This window comes from Fringilla coelebs, assembly GCF_963513975.1.
Source record: "Fringilla coelebs genome assembly, chromosome: 8".
Taxonomy (NCBI): Eukaryota; Metazoa; Chordata; class Aves; order Passeriformes; family Fringillidae; genus Fringilla; species Fringilla coelebs.
The window spans coordinates 5,508,047-5,526,059 of NC_140066.1; the positions used below are offsets into that span (position 1 = coordinate 5,508,047).

The 18,013-nt window shown below is 47.2% G+C and overlaps 1 protein-coding gene across 4 annotated transcripts in view; it reads right to left on the bottom strand.

Moving 5' to 3' along the window:
• Positions 1 to 13,077: 13,077 nt before the first annotated feature.
• PCDH15 (protocadherin related 15) overlaps positions 13,078 to 18,013 on the bottom strand; it is a gene marked incomplete at both ends in the record, with an annotated part of 244,341 nt that continues 239,405 nt past the window's right edge. For 2 of the 4 annotated variants that reach the window (XM_084210351.1, XM_084210352.1), the window contains one exon: positions 13,078 to 13,752. In XM_084210351.1, the coding sequence (XP_084066477.1) occupies positions 13,201 to 13,752 (552 nt within the window). Of the gene's footprint in view, positions 13,753 to 15,500; positions 17,034 to 18,013 lie in introns of those variants that run through there. The other 2 variants (XM_084210349.1, XM_084210350.1) reach the window with 2 other exon arrangements.

An 18,013-nucleotide genomic window follows, 5' to 3' on the forward strand; every position in this document is an offset into this window, starting at 1 on the left:
ACCAAAAAATCCTCCCCAGAAAAAAATGACTGTTGCAACTCCCACCACATTTTGGGCTTTTTTTTTCCTTACCATAATCGTATTAATGTTTGTTTAACTATTAAAAAAATAAATAAATAATGCAACAGTTTTCTAAATATAAACTCCCAGGATGGCCAGGGGTGGCTGTTGCAGAGATGTTTAAGAGGATTTGAGGCTCTTTCCTGCTTTTTTCCTCTCCTCTGCTGACATCTGCTGGGTCTTGCTCAGACTTGCACAAACCCCTCCCGGTGACACTGGGGTGAGGACGCCTCCTAAAATTCCAGATGGTGCAGGATGTCTGCCAGCCCCAGCCTGCCACCACCTACGATCTGAGCTGTCCTGGCAGTGCCAAGCACCTCCTGCAAACTGACATCAGAAAAAAACCAGACACACACCATGGGCTGGTGTGTAGGAACAGAGTTTGTGCTCACTGGGAGTGGGGCTGGGGCTGAGCCTCATCCCTAACGAGCTACAGCTGTGAAAAGCAGGTGAACAATATTGGAATTAATGAGCTGTTAATGAGCCCAGGGGCACTGACCAATCCCCAGGGAGCAGAGGGCACACAGGTGCAGTGCATTAACCATGAGGTATAAAAGGTGGGGCTGAAGACTGACCAAGTGCTGAGTTTGGCTCCCCAAGGAAAAGGGCCAGGGTTCATGTCCAGGGGCTTGTGTCCCACCCAGGGGCCTGTGGCCCTGCTGGGCTGCTACCTCCTAAAATTCCAGATGGTGCAGGATGTGTCCCAGCCCCAAGCTGCCACCACCTGCATCTTGGGCTGCCCTGGCAGTGTCAATGCCTCCTGCAAATTGGCATCAGGAAACTGGGCTGGTGTGTAGGCACAGAGTTTGTGCTCATTGGGAGTGGGGCTGGGGCTGAGCCTCATCCCTAACGAGCTACAGCTGTGAAAAGCAGGTGAACAGTATTGAAATTAATGAGCTGTTAATGAGCCCAGGGGCACTGACCAATCCCCAGGGAGCAGAGGGCACACAGGTGCAGTGCATTAACCATGAGGGGTGTAAAAGGTTGGGCTGAAGACTGACCAAGTGCTGAGTTTGGATCCCCAAGGAAAAGGGATGGTGTTCATGTCCAGGGGTTTGTACCCCACCTAGGGGCCTGTGGCCCTGCATGGGTTGCTACCTCCTGAAATTGTGGGTGGTGCAGGATGTGTCCCAGCCCCAATCTGTCTCCTCCTATGACTTAGGCTGCCTGGATGAGATGCCTTCTGGCTCTGCATGGCTCCTGCCAGGAGGAGGTTGGGCTGTGCTGCCAGGGAACAGGGACAGGACAAGGGGAAAGGGGCTCCAGCTGGGCCAGGGGAGGCTCAGCTTGGACAGCAGCAGGAATTTCTGCATGGAAAGGGTGCTCAGGCCTTGGCAGGGGCTGCCCAGGGAGCTTTGCAGTGCCCATCCCTGGAGGAGCCCAAGGGAGGGAGACTGTGAGGGTTATGGGGGCTGTGAGGGCTCTGGGGGCTGTAAGGTCTGTAGGGGCTTTGAGGACTGTGGGGTCTGGGAGGTTTCCAAGTGCTTTGGGGTCTTTGAGGGCTATAGGGGATGGGAGAGTTATGGGGTCTGTGAGAGCTGACACGGGTCTGTAAGGGCCATAGGGGCTTTGAGGGCTATGAGGTCTCCAAGTGAGGAATATGGCGGCTGTGAAGGCTGGGATGGGCCTCTGAGGGCTATGGGGCCTGAGGCCTTTGAGGGGTCTGTGAAGGCTGGGATGGGTCTGGGATCTATGGGGTGTCTGAGGGCCATGGGGTGTCTCAGGGCTATGGGGCCTGAGGCCTTTGAGGGGTCTGTGAAGGGTGGGATGGGTCTGGGATCTATGGGATCTCTGAGGGCCATGGGGCCTGAGACCTTTGTGGGGTCTGTGAAGGCTGGGCTGGGCCTGGGAGCTATGGGGTCTCTGAGGGCTATGGGGCCTGAGGCCTTTGAGGGGTCTGTGAAGGCTGGGATGGGCCTGGGATCTCTGGGGTCTCTGAGGGCCCATGGGGCCTGAGGCCTTTGTGGGGTCTGTGAAGGCATTTGGGTTTGTGAGGGCAGTGGGGTCTGTGAAGGCTGGACTGGGCCTGGGAGCTATGGGGTGTCTGAGGGCTATGGGGTGTCTGAGGGCTATGGGGCCTGAGGCCTTTGAGGGGTCTGTGGGGTCTATGGGGTCTGTGAGAGCAGTGGGGTCCGTGAAGGCTGGGCTGGGCCTGGGAGCTGTGAGGTGTTTCTGGGGTTGTGAGAGTTTAAGGAGTGTGAGGGCTGACACGGCTGTGGGGCTTTGAGGGCTGTTTGGATGTTAGGGAGAATTTCTTCAGTGAAAGGATGGTCAGGGCTCAGGACAGGGAAGCAGGGTACTCATCATTTTGAAGTGTTCAAAAGCCCTGTGGATGTGGCACTGGGGGACGGGGGTTAGTGGGGAACACGGCAGAGCTGGAGGAATGGTTGGACGTGGTGATCTCAGTGGGCTTTTTCAGTCTCTGTGGTTTTATTATTGCATGACCCAGTGACTTTTTTCCTCTTCCCCACTTTGGCTTTTCAGAATGGATGAAAATCCTACAAAAGCCCTTTTCTCCCCTCTCCAGTAGCACATTTCACAGCTGACGAGGCCCTGGCACAGGGTGCCCAGAGCAGCTGTGGCTGCTCCTGGATCCCTGGCAGTGCCCAAGGCCAGGCTGGACAGGGCTTGGAGCAGCCTGGGACAGTGGAAAGTGTCCCTGCCCATGGCACTTGGATGAGTTTTAAGGCCCTTTCCAACCCAATCGAGGAAGAACCTATAATTTAACTTGCAGAGCAGGTGGGAAAGTTAAAGCAGGTAAAAATCACAGCGATGCTTTTTCCTGGCCTGGGCCACAAGGGGGACTCTCCTACAGCTTTATGGGGGGAGGAGGATTTCAATGGAGAACAGGAATAAATGAGTTCTGCGTCTGAATATGCAAAGCCCATTTTAGGCTTTAAGTTTTTAATCTTTTAATCTGTGAAATTCATTAAGAGGTATCAGTTTTCCTTCATGCCCAGCTGCTGCTCTGGCTTCTTTCAGCTCCTGGTTCGATGCTGCAAATTGTATGCTGCAAATATCCTGTTAATTTTTATTAATGAATTGAAGAGACTTGAACGATCCAGTTTAGATGAAAATTACCAACCAACCCCCTGACAGCTCATGGATTTTTATGTTCTAAAACCCACTCTGACCAGGTTCCAGGGCTGGCAGGACCTGGCCCTGGTACACCAAGCACCGGTGCCAGATGTTGGCAGTGGTGGAAGGTGCAGAGGGTCACAAGACAGGTTGGGATTTGAGCAGCAGGGCAAGAAATAAGGAAAAAGACATGGAAAAGTGCTGGGAGGGAGGGAAGAGATGCATGGCCAGTGCTGGCCAACTTCAGCCACCCAGGGAGTCACATCTGTCTTAGAGTAATGCATTAAAAATCGCCAGAAGAACAACAAAAGCACAATTTGAGGTTTTGATAACGTGGCCATATTTTATTGTGGTTTTCTGCACTTTTTACTAACACCTGGCTGCCTTGAAATCTAGATATAAACATCACTCTCTACCTCCAGCCTCAGCACACACTAAAAACATTTGGAGTTCTCAGACGTGACCCAGAAAATCAAGAGTTAAAACACAAGCCTTGTTCCCTTTAACTGGTAGGAAGTGGATATAAAAGGCACAATAACTCTCAATTTCTAGGGAGTTAATATAATAGCCGGTAAGTATCACCCTGAATTCCCTGTACAGTGTCTCTCTTTGCTAAAATGCAGAAGAAAACCTGAGTATCTCTAATTGAAACTCAGCTATTGTGCTACTTCATTTAGTGGGAGGCTGTGGGTTTGTGGTGAGAGTCACGACTAAAATGGAGCTGAGAATGAGCTGCCAATTCCCACAAAAGTGGAGGTGACCTCGCAGTTCCTTTAAAGGCTTCTCCAAAGAGGAGACATTATCATTCTAATTAGGGCTTCGTTTTAGTGGGGAGAAAATTTGTATTGCACTGCTGCCATAATTCTCATTATAAGTGAGCAAATAATTGTTCCTACTTGACACATTAAATTCCTTTTATATCTTCAAAACATTATCTAAACCCAAAAGTCAAAGGAGTTTTTTTTTTTCCTGCTGGAGGCCAGTGCTTGAATTGTTCTGCCAGGAAAAGTGCAACAGTGATAGGCACATCACACCTCATGGCAGATGTGTGTATCAGACAACAGAGACTGATCCTCACCTCCTTTAATGATCCTTTTTGAGGTCCCAGTGACAGCATGAGAAGAAAGGAATTCGAGCAGCCCCAGCTCCCTCAGCCTGCCCTGGGCACAGCTCAGTGTCCCCAGCACACCCTGGATGAGATTTCCCTCATCCTACCCTCTGCCACCCGCCCCTCAGTGACATCAGGCATCCCTAGGACACTCTAGGAATCATGGAATAACCTGGATGCCCATCTTCAGCTGTTGGCCACAAGCATTCTCCTCTTCCACAGAGGCCACAGAAGCATCTCTTTGCTTCCCACTTCCCTCTATCCAGCTGTCAATTTTCCTGAAGTTTGTGGAAAATTAATTCATCTGTAGACTGAGAATCTTCCTTCAGATCTGGATGAAATTGGCCATTTGGTTCAGAAAGGATTCTGAATTATCCTGACGGGTGGATGGACACTGCACCCACCTCAGTGTTATTTCCATAGGAAATAAATTTCAAAGCAGGAGTGTAAGGAGAGGGTTATTAAAAAAAAGAGGTCTTCCAGTCTTAGGGGTAGTAATTAGTGTCTCACACCTGCTGGAGAACTAATTACTGATGGCTAATTTTGACCAGGCACCTGGGAAGTGCCAGTGATGGAAGCACAGTGAGGTTGTGGTGTTGCAGGGCAGGCCAGGAGTACTTCCCGCAGAATCCATGGCTATGGATCACAAGGCTCTCTGCCAAGTGCAACAAGCCCAGTCCAACCTGTAAATAAAACACTCACAAAAAAACCTTGATTTTCTGCTTTTTTTCAGGCTGCTTTTGGGATTTAAAGTTAATGAGAAACGCTACTCTGAAGTTTTTGGGGTTGTCTGAGTGATCCTCATGGGTTCCTTCCAGCTCAGGGCCTATGAAGAAATCATTTTGCTTGGTTGGTTTTGGGGATTTTAGTGATCCTGTGAGATCTAAACTAACACTCTTTTCCCTGGATCCAGCCAGGAAGAGTCTGGAAACATGTTATTAACCAAGACTGTGATACAAACCCTTCTTTTCTAAACCTTCTTCAAAAGAGAATTCTGCAGCATTTATAATAATGTAGAGTAGGAAAGAGAACTCTGTTCAGTTTGGAGGTTGTATTTTCCTCTTCAGTTCTGCCACACTGTACCCAGCTGTAAACAAAATCTCCCCAAAACTTCCTACCTGACCATACCTTTTATTTATCATTTCAATAAAAAACCAAAGCTTTTATAGAAATTTGGAGATGGATTAAACACCAGATACATTCACATTGCTGCTGTTTGTAATAGCATGCAGATGTGCCAGGGGAGGTTTGGAATCCCAGAATCCCAGGATGGTTCAGGTTGGAAGACACCTCAAAGCCCATCTCATTTCAGTATCCCACACCTTCCACTATCCAACTTGGCCTTGGACACTTCTAAATATGCTCTATTTTTACAGTTTTGAGGCAATAAAATCTAATAAATCATATGAGCACAGGTAACTGCAAAGGTGCAGCTGCTATGGCTGGGTGGGGGCAGCTTTTCCAAATTCCTGATCTTATTTTGCTGATTGTTTGTAATAAATTGTCAAAGAAAGGGCAGGGTCTTGATATCTGAGCTATCTTGATACTCACGAATGGTACAGGTGGCTCTGAAGTGATAGCTTGGCCTCAAATCCTTCCTGAGGAAGCTTCCTTCTTTGGCTCAAAGGAAAAGGGTGTGAATTGGCCAATTAAAATCCATCCACCTCCCAGAATTCCATAAACTGGCATTGGATATGTTTATCCTGGGATGGATTTGTGCTGTAGCAGCTGAGGCCAAGCCTGTCACCTGCAGCTGGCTCAGCTGAGTGCCCAAGCACAACTTGGCTGCTGAGTCTAGTCCAAGATTCCCTGTAGATTCCTGGGGATGCAGTGAATCCTTTGGGAGGGGTGTAGAGGTTATGAGGATTTTGGGAATCCTTGATTCCCATCCTTCCCAGTTTTTCCTACCATCCCAGCCACTTTCCCTGCTAACTTTTTTTTTTTTTTCCCCTAGGGACAAAAATATTCCTCCCTTCCAACCCAAAGCATTCTGTGATCCCTTGTTATTTCCCGTGGAGGCTGAACCAGCAGCACTCAGATGAATGCATGTCACAATCCAGGAGTGAAGAATTTCCCTCTAAATCCCTAGAAGGCAAATCCTGCTGGGAAGGAAGAACAGGAATTAAGGTGACACGTCCAGCAGCAGCAGCAGGTGGGGTGGTTTCACTGCCTAAAACCCAACAGCTTTGCTGTCTGTTCCTTTAACAATCCTGTGTTAATTTGAGGACTGCCAGGTTATTGGGAAGGCTGGGAAGCTGTGTCAGGAGCAGAGCAGCTGCTCAAATCACTGTGAGCTCCCAGTTTGGGGAGCACTTTGCCCCCTGCTACCCCAAACACATTTGGTACAGGGAGCCCTTCAGCTGCTTTCCCCTCCTGAAGGGAATGCCTTCCCCTGGGAATGGTGCTCTGGGTTTGGTGGAAGCTGCACCTCGTGCCTGTGGGCTGCTCCTTCCTCCTGCCCCCTCAGGGACAGATCCCATTTTTCACCAGGATTTCCACCTTTCCTTTCCCAGGAAGATGTGCCATGTTCCCAGCAGGAGAACCACGGTGGTGGGTGGTTCTGTAAGGGCAGGAAGGGAGCAAATCCCCTCCAGACACACCAGGACAGGGCTATTCCATGAGCTTGGGCTGAAATTTGTCATCCTGGCAGCTTCATTGGCCTGGGCAGCATAATGCCCAGCGTGGCACCTGTGTGTGCCTCCATCCCTGGGCACAGTCCTGCCTCTCCTGCCCTCCCTCATCCTTTGGGAGGAAAGGAAGGGGGAGGCAGTGGTGGAGCCAAGAATGAGAGCCCTGAGATCACCACTCCCCTCCCTGTGCTTCTCCCGGCTTTAATAATCCCTCCCACGCCCCCATCCATGTTCAAGGTCTGTGCCTTGATGTCTCCTCAGAATTCCCACCCTCAGCCCCCAGTTATTTATGCATTTCCAGCCTGCAAGGCAAAAATGTGCAGCAGTAAATTAAGCTGCTGGGAGAGACAAAAATTTATTATTCTTGGCTTGGTGATGGGGTAAAGTTTTGAGTTTATCCTTCGTGTTCCTCATTTAAACCGTGGTGATTAATCAGCAGTGAGCAATTTGTTTCCCCCCCTCTCTGTAGGACTAGCTCTGTGTAATGCTAAATCCTGCTCAATATTTGATATATTTAAAACCTGCACTTTCCTTTTTCATTAAAAGAGCCTCTCACCCACATTTTTGAGATAACAACTTGGAATAAAGTAGCTCTTTGTGAATGCTGGGAGAGCGATGCTGTCTAGGTCTGATGTCTGAAATGTAACACATTAAAAAATAATCATCTTTCTACCTGTGCAAAATTCATCAGATTAAATAATGGCCTTAATACAATTTCCCTGGTGACCTTTATTGAGGAAAGAAGAAATTCTTCCCGAGATACTAAAAATAACCACGACAAAGCAGAGTTTCTCTAAACTTTGGTGTTGTCATTCTCTCTAAACTCTTTAAAACAAATCTAAACCTCTCCCCAGCATTACAACATTCAGTTCTGCACCATTTTCTAGAAGCATCCTATCCCTGGAATCCCAAAAATATGCCTTGGATTTTTGTAGCATTCCCAGGAACACCTGCCCTGAGAACAGCCCCAGACCTGCTCTCACATTCCATTTAGTTGGGTACCATGCCCACAATCTTCTGGGAGCAGAAACCATGATCTGGAGTGGTAAGCAATAAAAAAGGTTAATTTTGGCTTTGTTGCCCTAAAAAGATGATGTTTCCTATTCTCTAAGCAGTTCAACAGAGCTTTGAAGGCAAAGAGAAAGGTTTTCAACAGTTTTACTTAGGGTTTTGTCCTTTCTCTCAGAAGAGCTGCAGAAGAGCCACTGCAGAGACACTTCCCTTCCCCAAATCCAACATGAACAACTTCCTTGCTGTTTTCCCCTCCAAGCAAAGCTTCCAGGCCCTCCTGGAAGTCAAATATTGGCTAAACCCTGCAAGTCTGTGCAAACATAGCATCTCCACAGGAATCCCAGTGCCAGAGATGGATGGGATATTGGGCAGGAATTGTTCCCTGGCAGGGTGGGCAGGCCCTGGCACAGGGTGCCCAGAGCAGCTGTGGCTGCCCCTGGATCCCTGGCAGTGCCCAAGGCCAGGCTGGAACCACCTTTTGCAGAGTTGTTGCTCCTGCTGGGTGACTCCTGAGAGGATGAACACAATTTTATCCTGTAAAGAGCAACCATCCTTGCCAGAAAGAGAAACAACATTCCAGCTGTCCTGGCTGGTGCCACCTCAAAAGCCATTTGTGAATTACCTGATTCTGTTCCTGTTGTTGTTGCTACAGCTTTGATCCAGCTCCAGCTTTAGCCTGGGATCAGCTGGGCTCAGTACAGACAGGAAAATCACTGACACTCCCTTCTTCTAGAAATAAGGGAAAAAGGAAAAACTCCTCAGTTCTCATTTAATAGGCTTCTGAGAGCCAGGTGCCTCCAAAATTCACCTGATAAACTGCACTGCTCTTTGGGCTTATCAAAGCTTGAAGTTTAACAGTGCTTTGTAATAAATACACATCTTCCTCAGACTACAAAAAATGGTAACTCAGCAACATGGAACCATGGAATGGCTTCCCTTGGAAGGGATCTAAAGTTCATCTCACCACACCCCTGCCATGGACAGGTACACCTTCCACTGTCCCAGGCTGCTCCAACCTGGCCTTGGGCACTGCCAGGGATCCAGGGGCAGCCACAGCTGCTCTGGGCACCCTGTGCCAGGGCCTGCCCATCTTGCCAGGAAACAATTCCTCCCCGATATCCCATCTAAATTTCCCCTCTGGCAGTGGAAAGCCATTCCCTCTTGTGTAAAACTTTCCTCCATCTCTCCTGTGGCTCCTTCAGGCACTGCAAAGCCGCAATTTGGTCATCCCAGAGCTTCTCCTCTCCAGGTGAACAATCCCAGCTCTTCCAGCCTTTCCTCCCAGCAGAGCTGCTCCATCCCTCTGCCCATCCTGGTGCCTCCCCTGGGCTCTCCCCAGCAGCTCCAGGTCCCTCCTGTGCTGGTCCCAGGGCTGGGGCAGCTCTGCAGGTGGGGTCTCACCTGAGCACAGGGCACAGGGGCAGAATCCCCCCCTCCCCTGCTGCCCAGGCTGGGGTTCAGCCCAGGGCACAGGGGGTTCTGAGTGCCAGCTCTCAGCCCAGCACCCCCAGCTCCTTCTCCAGGGCTGCTCCAGCTGCTCACGCCCAGCCTGGATCCATCCCAGGGGCTGTCCTGATCCCAGTGTAGCACCAGCACCTGGCCTGGTTAAATCCCTGAGTTAAACCCCCCATGGGCCACTTCTGGAGCTTGTTCAGGTCCCCTGGGTGGCCCTGTCCTTCAGGAGAGCTTTAAAGTCACCATTTCTGCAGCAGCATTTGAGGGGTGACCAAGTGTGTGCAGGAAAACAAGGTGAGAACCATTTATCCCCATCCCCCAGCTGGAAATTATCCCTAATTTAAACTTTCCAGTTACACCTGGCATTTACTGGGGTAAACTGCTGGAAAATGGAGAAGCCACTTCCCAGCCACTGAGAGCATCACACAGAAGGAACCTGGGGATAACCACCACTGTGGCTGTCATGCACTGGAGACTCCTGTAAATATCAAGCAATATTCCCTTGGAATGTGTGACAGTTCCCAGGAAACATTTCCATGGCCCAAACCAACCCATTCCCACTGGGTGTCTGCCCAGCATTTGCTAAAAAAAATCACTTTTTTATGGTGTTCCAATCCTTTTTCCATTTTGCTGACTGTTTTCCAGGTTCTGGAAGGATTCAGACTGTGATGAGAGGATGCTGAGTGACTGTGCTGGGGCATTTCTGCCAGCAGACAGACACCTGTAACCCACCATGACAACACCGTCCTTTCCCTCGCTCCAGATCCCGGGTGCAGGTACTCCCCACCATGAATACAAACATATTTAATATTAATATTTGATTTCCCAACAGAACCATGGCAGATCTATGGGGATTTTTAATAGTCTTAAGTAGTAAATACTTAAACAAGGGAGAAAATAGAAATAGTTCAATTTTCCACCTTGCTTTCCTTTTCCCCTCCCAGTGGGAATTACACTACCCTACCGCAACCCCAGAATTTCTCATTTGGATCTTCCTTGGTCTGAAACTGTACCAGATGCTGTGCTAAGCCACAAAATCCTGCTTGGAGGAGTGCAGGAATTAAATCAGTGGCAGGAGTGATCCACCAGCAAGGGCTTCTGCCACTCAGGGGAAGCTGCTCTTGCCTTGCCTCAGCCCGACAAATTTTGGTGCTTAAACAGCTGTAAATTACATCCCAAGGCACAGATCTGGAATTCTACTCCCTGTATCCAAAGCTGGGTTAATTCCTTGCTTCCCAAAGGGAAATAAAAGGGATTTTTTTTTTTTTTTTTTTGCTGGCTCAATCTGTGAGGTTCCTGCTGTTGGTTCTGGCTTCCAGTGCCTGCTCACAGCCTAAAATCCAGATTTTTTTGAGGCTTGGCATCCCCAAAAGGCAAAGTTTGGGATTTTCTGTATTAATTGACAGGATCATACCCCCAGAAAATTAAAAAGAAAAAAAAAATACCTCCGACCCCCCCAAATCTTGTACACCTGACGAAGATTTCCCCACAGTATTCCCAGTTCTAAAAGTTTAGTTAAAATTGAGTTAATTTTAGATAACACAGCCACTCATTGCTGAAAAAAAAGTGGGAATTCGGATCTCTCTGCATTGTGGGAGAAGCTCTGAGCACCTGGACAGCACAAAGGAACAGGTGGGGATGAAATTTCCCTTGGATAAGCAGGGACATCACTGCTGACCACCAGTGTCCAGCCCCAGGATCCTTTCCAGAGCTACAGATGCTGTAATTGTTTTAGAAATAAGGAAACAACTTCTGTTTTCCCTCAGAATACTGGGAGAAAATGTTCATCTAAAAAGCACACGACCCTAATGAATATTAGGAACAGAACTTTGCAATAAAAGTGAGGCAGTGAAATAATAACAGTGTCTTAAACAGGATTAAAATATAACATTTTACTCATTATTTCAAAGAATAGATTTTTTTTTTCTTTCTTCCATCAGTCTTATCTGTATGTCCAGCCTCCAGCTTAACTCCAAACAGCTGTTTTAGCGCCGGTCCCAAGTGCAAATATGCCAAGAAAAAGGAATCAGGGCAAAGAAACATCTGGTGGGTTTGTTTTTCCCACATGTGAGAGGCTACAGTGCATTTCTCTTGCCTGAAAACAAGCACCATTGCTCAAAATATTTGGTCAGAAACCTCAGCTTGAGAAGGAGGTATTGGACAGAGAAGTCACATCGACACCACATGCAGACAGCTCCCAAAGACAAACATTCCCAGGGATCTGCTGGGGGAGAACCTGGGCAAAGGGAAACCCAACACAGCCACAGCAGCACAAAGTCCTTTTACTGCCAGAGCAGATCCATCCTCACCCAGACCTGGTGGTGTGGCCTCAGCAGCTGAAAGGGAAGAGAATGGTGGTGCCAATCTCTTCCTGGCTAATTACACACATTTGTCGGTTGGCTCTTCCAATCTTTCCAGAGGAATCCAGGTTGTTCTCACAACTTGTTTGGTTTTTCCTCAAAAAAGTTTGCACAATACAACAGGACACTTTTCTCGTGTGAATGTGGTTCTGCTTCTTTTCTTTTGCTGCTTCATACTGGAGAAAAGCACTTTTCTTTGTCTTTTTTGGGTGTTGGTGACACCAAACAGTGAAAATTCTCAGCTCCCTGCCCAAGCCGTGACAACACATTCAAAACTTAGAGGTAAAACCAGAAATTCTAACCAGGTGCCTGCATTTATGTTGTGTATTTCACAGGTAATGGGTACTAAAAGTTTTGGAAACAACTCTGTGTGTGTGTGTGTCCTGAGACCCTTTGCCCTTCCCAGATCTGTCTGTGCACATTCACCTCATAAAATATTCCCTTTTTCTCCTCTTCCCTGTGGGATCCATTTGTCTTTTCAGCATGTTTGTGGTCAGTTAGCAAAGTGGAATGGTGATGGCACCGCTTAACCCACCAGCCAGCTGGGCTTGGGAGTGGATCCATCCTCTTCCCATTAACTCCTCTTTAGTGCCTCTCACTGTCACAGGCTCATGGATCATCCTGCTTTATTCCAGAGGAATACAGCCACAGGATGACAATTACTGATAGAGCACAAAAGCTGGAGCTAAAGACCATGGAAAGAAGCAAACAGAACTGATGTGGGAAGAGATGAAAAGATGAAAAATTGACCGGAGAAGAAAATTGGAATGAGCTAATTTACAAAAGAAAATGAACAAACCATGGCCAGGTAGCTCTGAATAAGATTAATTGCTACACATTGCCTTCCTCTTTTGCAATTTTTATCTTATTTCAGCTTCTCTTGCACTTCTCTAAGTGGCAGTGCTGTAATCTCAGGAACTTTGATTCCATAACTTTGCCAGCTGGGCGTTGTTTGCATAAATTACTCTGACTTTGGAACTGGGACTCAAATTCCAGCAGCAGCCGAGGATTTGCTCCATTGACTTGGATGGGTTTATTTTTAATTTATTACTCTGAGTTTAGAAGGCAGAGCTCTGGATATCAATCTTGAACATAAATAGACAATTCCCAAATCTAGACAGTAGAGCCACAAGTACCATACAGAAAAACAAAGCCAGGCAGGTATAGAACTGTCTGGAGGGTTAAACCAATGGGGGCTGTGCATTTATTAGTAGTTTACTGTTTATTAAACAAGAACTCCAGATCCAAAAAGAACTCATTAATTGAATCCAAGTAGTGTTTAGTGAAATGGGAGCCTGTCAAAACTGGGGAGGACAATGGATCGGTCCGAATGTGAGTGCAAATTTTGTCTGGGGATTTTAAAGCGTGCCGTTTGTCATGGACAACGGATGTGCACCATACAAACTCCGTACGTCTGCCCCTGGGTGACAATAAAAAGCGCAGTTTATTATAAACCGAATTAAAAACCAAAATTAAAAAAAAAAAAAAACAACTAAAATCACAGTTTTGTCATTGGTATGTGGAGGTTGTTCCAAGGGCCCATCCAGAGCTCCTCCTCGTCGGACTGTGTGTGTTCACTGTGCGACTCCAAGGGCTCCTTGACTTCCTCGTGGTCAACAACCGATTCCTGCTCGTCTGTGCTTTTCAGTTTGGCCGCCCCGGCCTTTGTCACTACACTTTCAGCCCCTATAGTAGAGGAAAAGGACACACTGCATGGCCTGGAGTTCATTTTGTCACCGGGGGACGGTCCCTTGGACAACGTGTTCAGCGGGACGCTCTCCTCGTGCGTCACCGCCAGCTTGTCCAGTTTCTTGAACTGCTTCCCCAGCCTCACTGGGGACGTGACTTTTAAATTATTGCCCAGGCAGGCGCGGCGGGTGCGCACCACGGAGCCGTTCTGGGCCACGTAGATGTTGCTGCTGCCGTTGGCTTGGAAGGTGGGGTTGCTCAGCCGGTTCCTCTGGCTGGAGTCGGGAGCGCTCTCCTCGCCCGTGGAGCTGGTCTCGTACTCCGGGTCCACCACCAGCTTGATCCTCTTCTTTTTGGCCCACTGTTGGACAACAAAAAGAAATGTCAGGGCAACCCAGCAGTTCATTTCCCTGCCCTTTCTGTTCCTTTACTAATAACTCTCATCAGTTTCTAGTGATTTTGCACCTTTCCCCCTTGGATGTGCGCAGAAACGGGAGGGCCCTGAAGAGGAAACTGTGATACCTTTAGGGAACTACTCCAAGGTGTAAATTCTGAGAAGGCCTTGGAAGTTTTCTTCCCCTGCATTGTGAATTCCGTGCACTGGCCAGCTCTGCTTTGTGTGCATCACACATCCAGCAGAGAAAATCCCGGGACATACACCAGGGAAAATCTCAGGCACGGCGCTTGCTTAGAAAAAGAGCAGCTCCATGTAAGGCTTTGTGACTGTTCCAGACAGGTGGGATCAGTGGAATGCTCAGGAAGATGGTGGAGAAACCAGGCTTTAGGTTTATATAACTTAAATATTTCTTCTAATAATTAATGCAAACAATTTCCACGCTGCTGTGACTTTGTAGTAGCAGTGATTGCTCTATGGTGAGCACACAACCCCCACTAATTATTATAATTTATAATTGATCTTTTAAAAATAAATGCCTCCTTGCATCACACTGAAAAGAGCTATTACCCTTCCTGAAGGAATAATTCAAACACTAAGGTGCCATCACAGTTAACCCCCACTGCAAAACACACAGAGGAACATGAGAAAAGCCAGTGTTTAGAGAAAAAATCATGCAAGGCACAAATAGGTGATTATTCTTCAGCTTTTGAGAAGTTACACTTGCTAAAAATTACTTAGATGCCTATCTTATTGTTCCTGGAAAAGACAGACAATATTTTCCACATGGATATATTCCAGTGGATCCCTTCCTGCTTAGTTTAAGTGGGATTTACATGAAAACATTATGTGCAGCTACAATGTTGTGCTGTGTGGGGACACCAAGGGGCAGGTAAGTGACCATGGATTGAGTTTAAAGAGATGCTAAAATAAAAATAAAATAAAATAAAAATTAAAAATAAAATAAAATAAAATAAAATAAAATAAAATAAAATAAAATAAAATAAAATAAAATAAAATAAAATAAAATAAAATAAAATAAAATAAAATAAAATACCACTGTACTGTGATAGATAGGAAAGGCAGAAGGTAGGAAATGTAATCCACTTCCTTTCCTGACCTCAGCTTTCCTTGTGCATCACTGGTGTTTGCAACCTGAATCCTGTGATGCAGAAACAGCCCAATCCTAGCTCTCCCAGTTATCTTTTGCAGTTTTGGGAATGTTGTTTTGCTGCAATGCCACTTGTCCTCCTTGCAAACAGAGCTGACCTTTACAGCAGAGAACTCACCTGAAGATTAGCAAATGTGTTAATAAAATATTAACATACCAGATGAAAACATGGATGATTTTTAAATCTTTACATCCTGCTAATTATGGATGACTTTAAAATCTTTACATCCTCCTCCTCATCATTTCCATTCTTCCCTAAATCCCATGTTGCTCCATGAAAACAAAACTTTCTGTATTTATGACTGAGTATATCTATAGTGTGTGTATATGTATGCATGTATATTTATATATATATCCACAGGGCTGGAATTAGTTTGGTTTTCCACAGTTCTCTCCCAAGGGCAGTGAAATGCTGGATCCATACACTTTGCCCTTTCCTTTTGGCTGTCTCCAGCCCATCAGCACTGCTTAGGAAAGACCACACAGAAGACACAGCAAACAAAGCCACTCCTCACTGCAAACCATCACCTACTGTCACTCCTCTTTAAAAGGAGGTGGAATCACCCGTGGCCTCTGACTCCGTAACTCCAGTACCCAAGGGCTCATCTGACTGGGACTGGCTGCTTTCCTGGGACACCTTTTTCCTTGTTTTCATTCCTTTCCTGTTGGTGTCAGAGCTCTGAGTCTCAGTCCCAGGGGATGTGGCAGTTTTCCCAGACATGGCGCTACCTGAGCTTTTTGTCCCTGTGGTACCTTTGGAAGTCGCACTGATTTCACTGTCTAGGCAAGAAGATTCATTCTTACTGGCAGTGTCCTCTCTGTCACTGTCCTCTGGATCAACCTCTTCTTCACTTTCCTCCTCACTGTCCTCACCAGGAGCAGCTGACTGTCCTCCCTTGCCCCCTCCAGCAGCAGCAGCAGCTTTTGCATTGGCAGTTTTAGAAACTGCCTTGTTTGAGCTATCTGCTGTCTCCTCTGCCTCTTCCTCTTCTTCTGATACCTCTTCTATGGTGTCCTCTATCTCCACACTGGCAGAGGAGGTTTTGCTCTTGTAGCTGGATCCCGAGGTTTTCTTGTAGCTCGTGTCCCTGTCGCTACCCGAGGCAGTGGAGCTCACGGATTTCTGGCTGGAGCGTTTGCCACGGGAGCTGCCTGCCCTGCTTTTCACACTGGACCTTTCTGTGCTTCTCCTGCTGCTGGACTCACTGGTCCCTGACCTGCTGTAGGAGCTCCGGGTGGACGAGCTCTTGGACAGGCTGCCGTCCTCATCGCTCTCAGAGTCTTCCTCATCATCATCCTCTTCTGATGACTCCTCCTCTGACCCACTGCTGGAGCTGGATTCCGATTCCTCCTCGGAATCCCCCACATCCCCAGTTTCCTCATCCGAGTCCACGGTGCTTTCCGTGGCCTCATCCTGATCCAGGGTTATTTTCAAGTAGTCTTTGTCTTCTGACTCAGAGCCGGAGCTGCTGCTCTTCTCAGAGGACTCATCCGAGGTGCGCCTCCTCCTCCTCTTCCTCCTCTTCTCGTGGTCACTGTCCTCATGCTCGCTCTCTGCCGTGATACTGATTGAAACTCCCGACTTGGCTTCATCCCTTTCAGACCCTTCCTCTCCACGTGCCAAATCCTTGCCGAGGCCCTCCTGGAATTTCTTGGAGACGCTGATGCGCTTCAACACGTGGTTTAGTTTTCTCATGGAGGGCCTGGCATCCGTGGGTTTCTGGAAGTAGCTTCCCCTGATCATCATGGGTTTGTCCCCGTCCGCTTGGCGAGCCGACAGCAGCTTGGCATAGCTGGAATCTTTCCTACCTTTCACTTTCTGCAGGATCATTGGGAATATCTTTGCTTTCTTCCACCGGGAACGGGCAGACTCAGCTCTTCCTGGTTTGTGGGCACTGACTGCCACACGACTTATATGCATCGCTCCCTTTAACCTCCTTTTCCCCTGGCTGCTCCTAAATCCTCTTCCAGGACCACGGCTGAGGTCCATCCCAACACCTACAGGTCTCCCTTCCATTTGAGGCCCTGCTGCCTGGCTTATAGCTCTGCTGGGAGGGCCTCTGACTGGACTCATGCCCTGAAAATTATGAAAATTAATTGATTACCACTTGAAAGAGAGTTATTGTGAAAACCTGTACCTTAAAATAGGGTAGGAGAAGGTGCAACATTTATTTCCCAGCATGAAAATGAACTTACCTGTTTTAGAACAGTTTTCTTACCAAAATTATGGGAAATGTTTGGGAATTGTAGAGTTCAGAAAGTTCTAGAATAGGCTGAAAATGCACAACTACCTTACTCTGCAATGGGGAAAACACTGAAATGTTCTGTCTTCTCATTTAATAATGGATTAAGATCTAGCACTTATGACAATTGGACATTTTTCTCAAAATAAACATTTACATCTACTTTCTTCTGATTGCCACTGACATTTAAAAATTTTTTTAGATTTTATTGTGAACTCTATGACAAATGAGTTTAGGTACTGCTTTTCTCAGTGCAAAGTCATAATTTGTAGGAAGAATATTAGTAATAGACTCTTAGAGTCCAGGAGTGCTTTTAGTTGGAAGGGACCATGAAGCCCATTCAGTGCCAACCCCTGCCATGGACAGGGACACTTTCCAATATCCCATGTTCCTCCAAGCCCTGTCCAACCTAGCCTTGGACACACCAGGGATCCAAGGGCAGCCAGAGCTTCTCTAGGCACCCTGTGCTAGGGCATGCCCACCCTCACAGGGAGGAATTTATTCCCAATATCCAAGGTAAATTTTCCCTTTTTCAGTCTTTTTAGTCTTTTCGTGTCCTGTCACCCCAGTTCCTGCTGAAGAGTCCTCCTCCAGCTTCCTTGTAGGCCCCTACAAATACTGGAAGGTTTCTTTATTTGGTAATGATATAAAATGGAATTACTTAAGTCTAAGTGGATTTTTACTTGAACTAAAACCAGATGAAACTCAGAGATTCTTTTTTTGTGCCTGGAAAACAAAAGGAATTTAATGCTGACAAACTTTACGGGACCAACAATACTTAACACTGATCTATACAAAACTTATTCCAATCAAT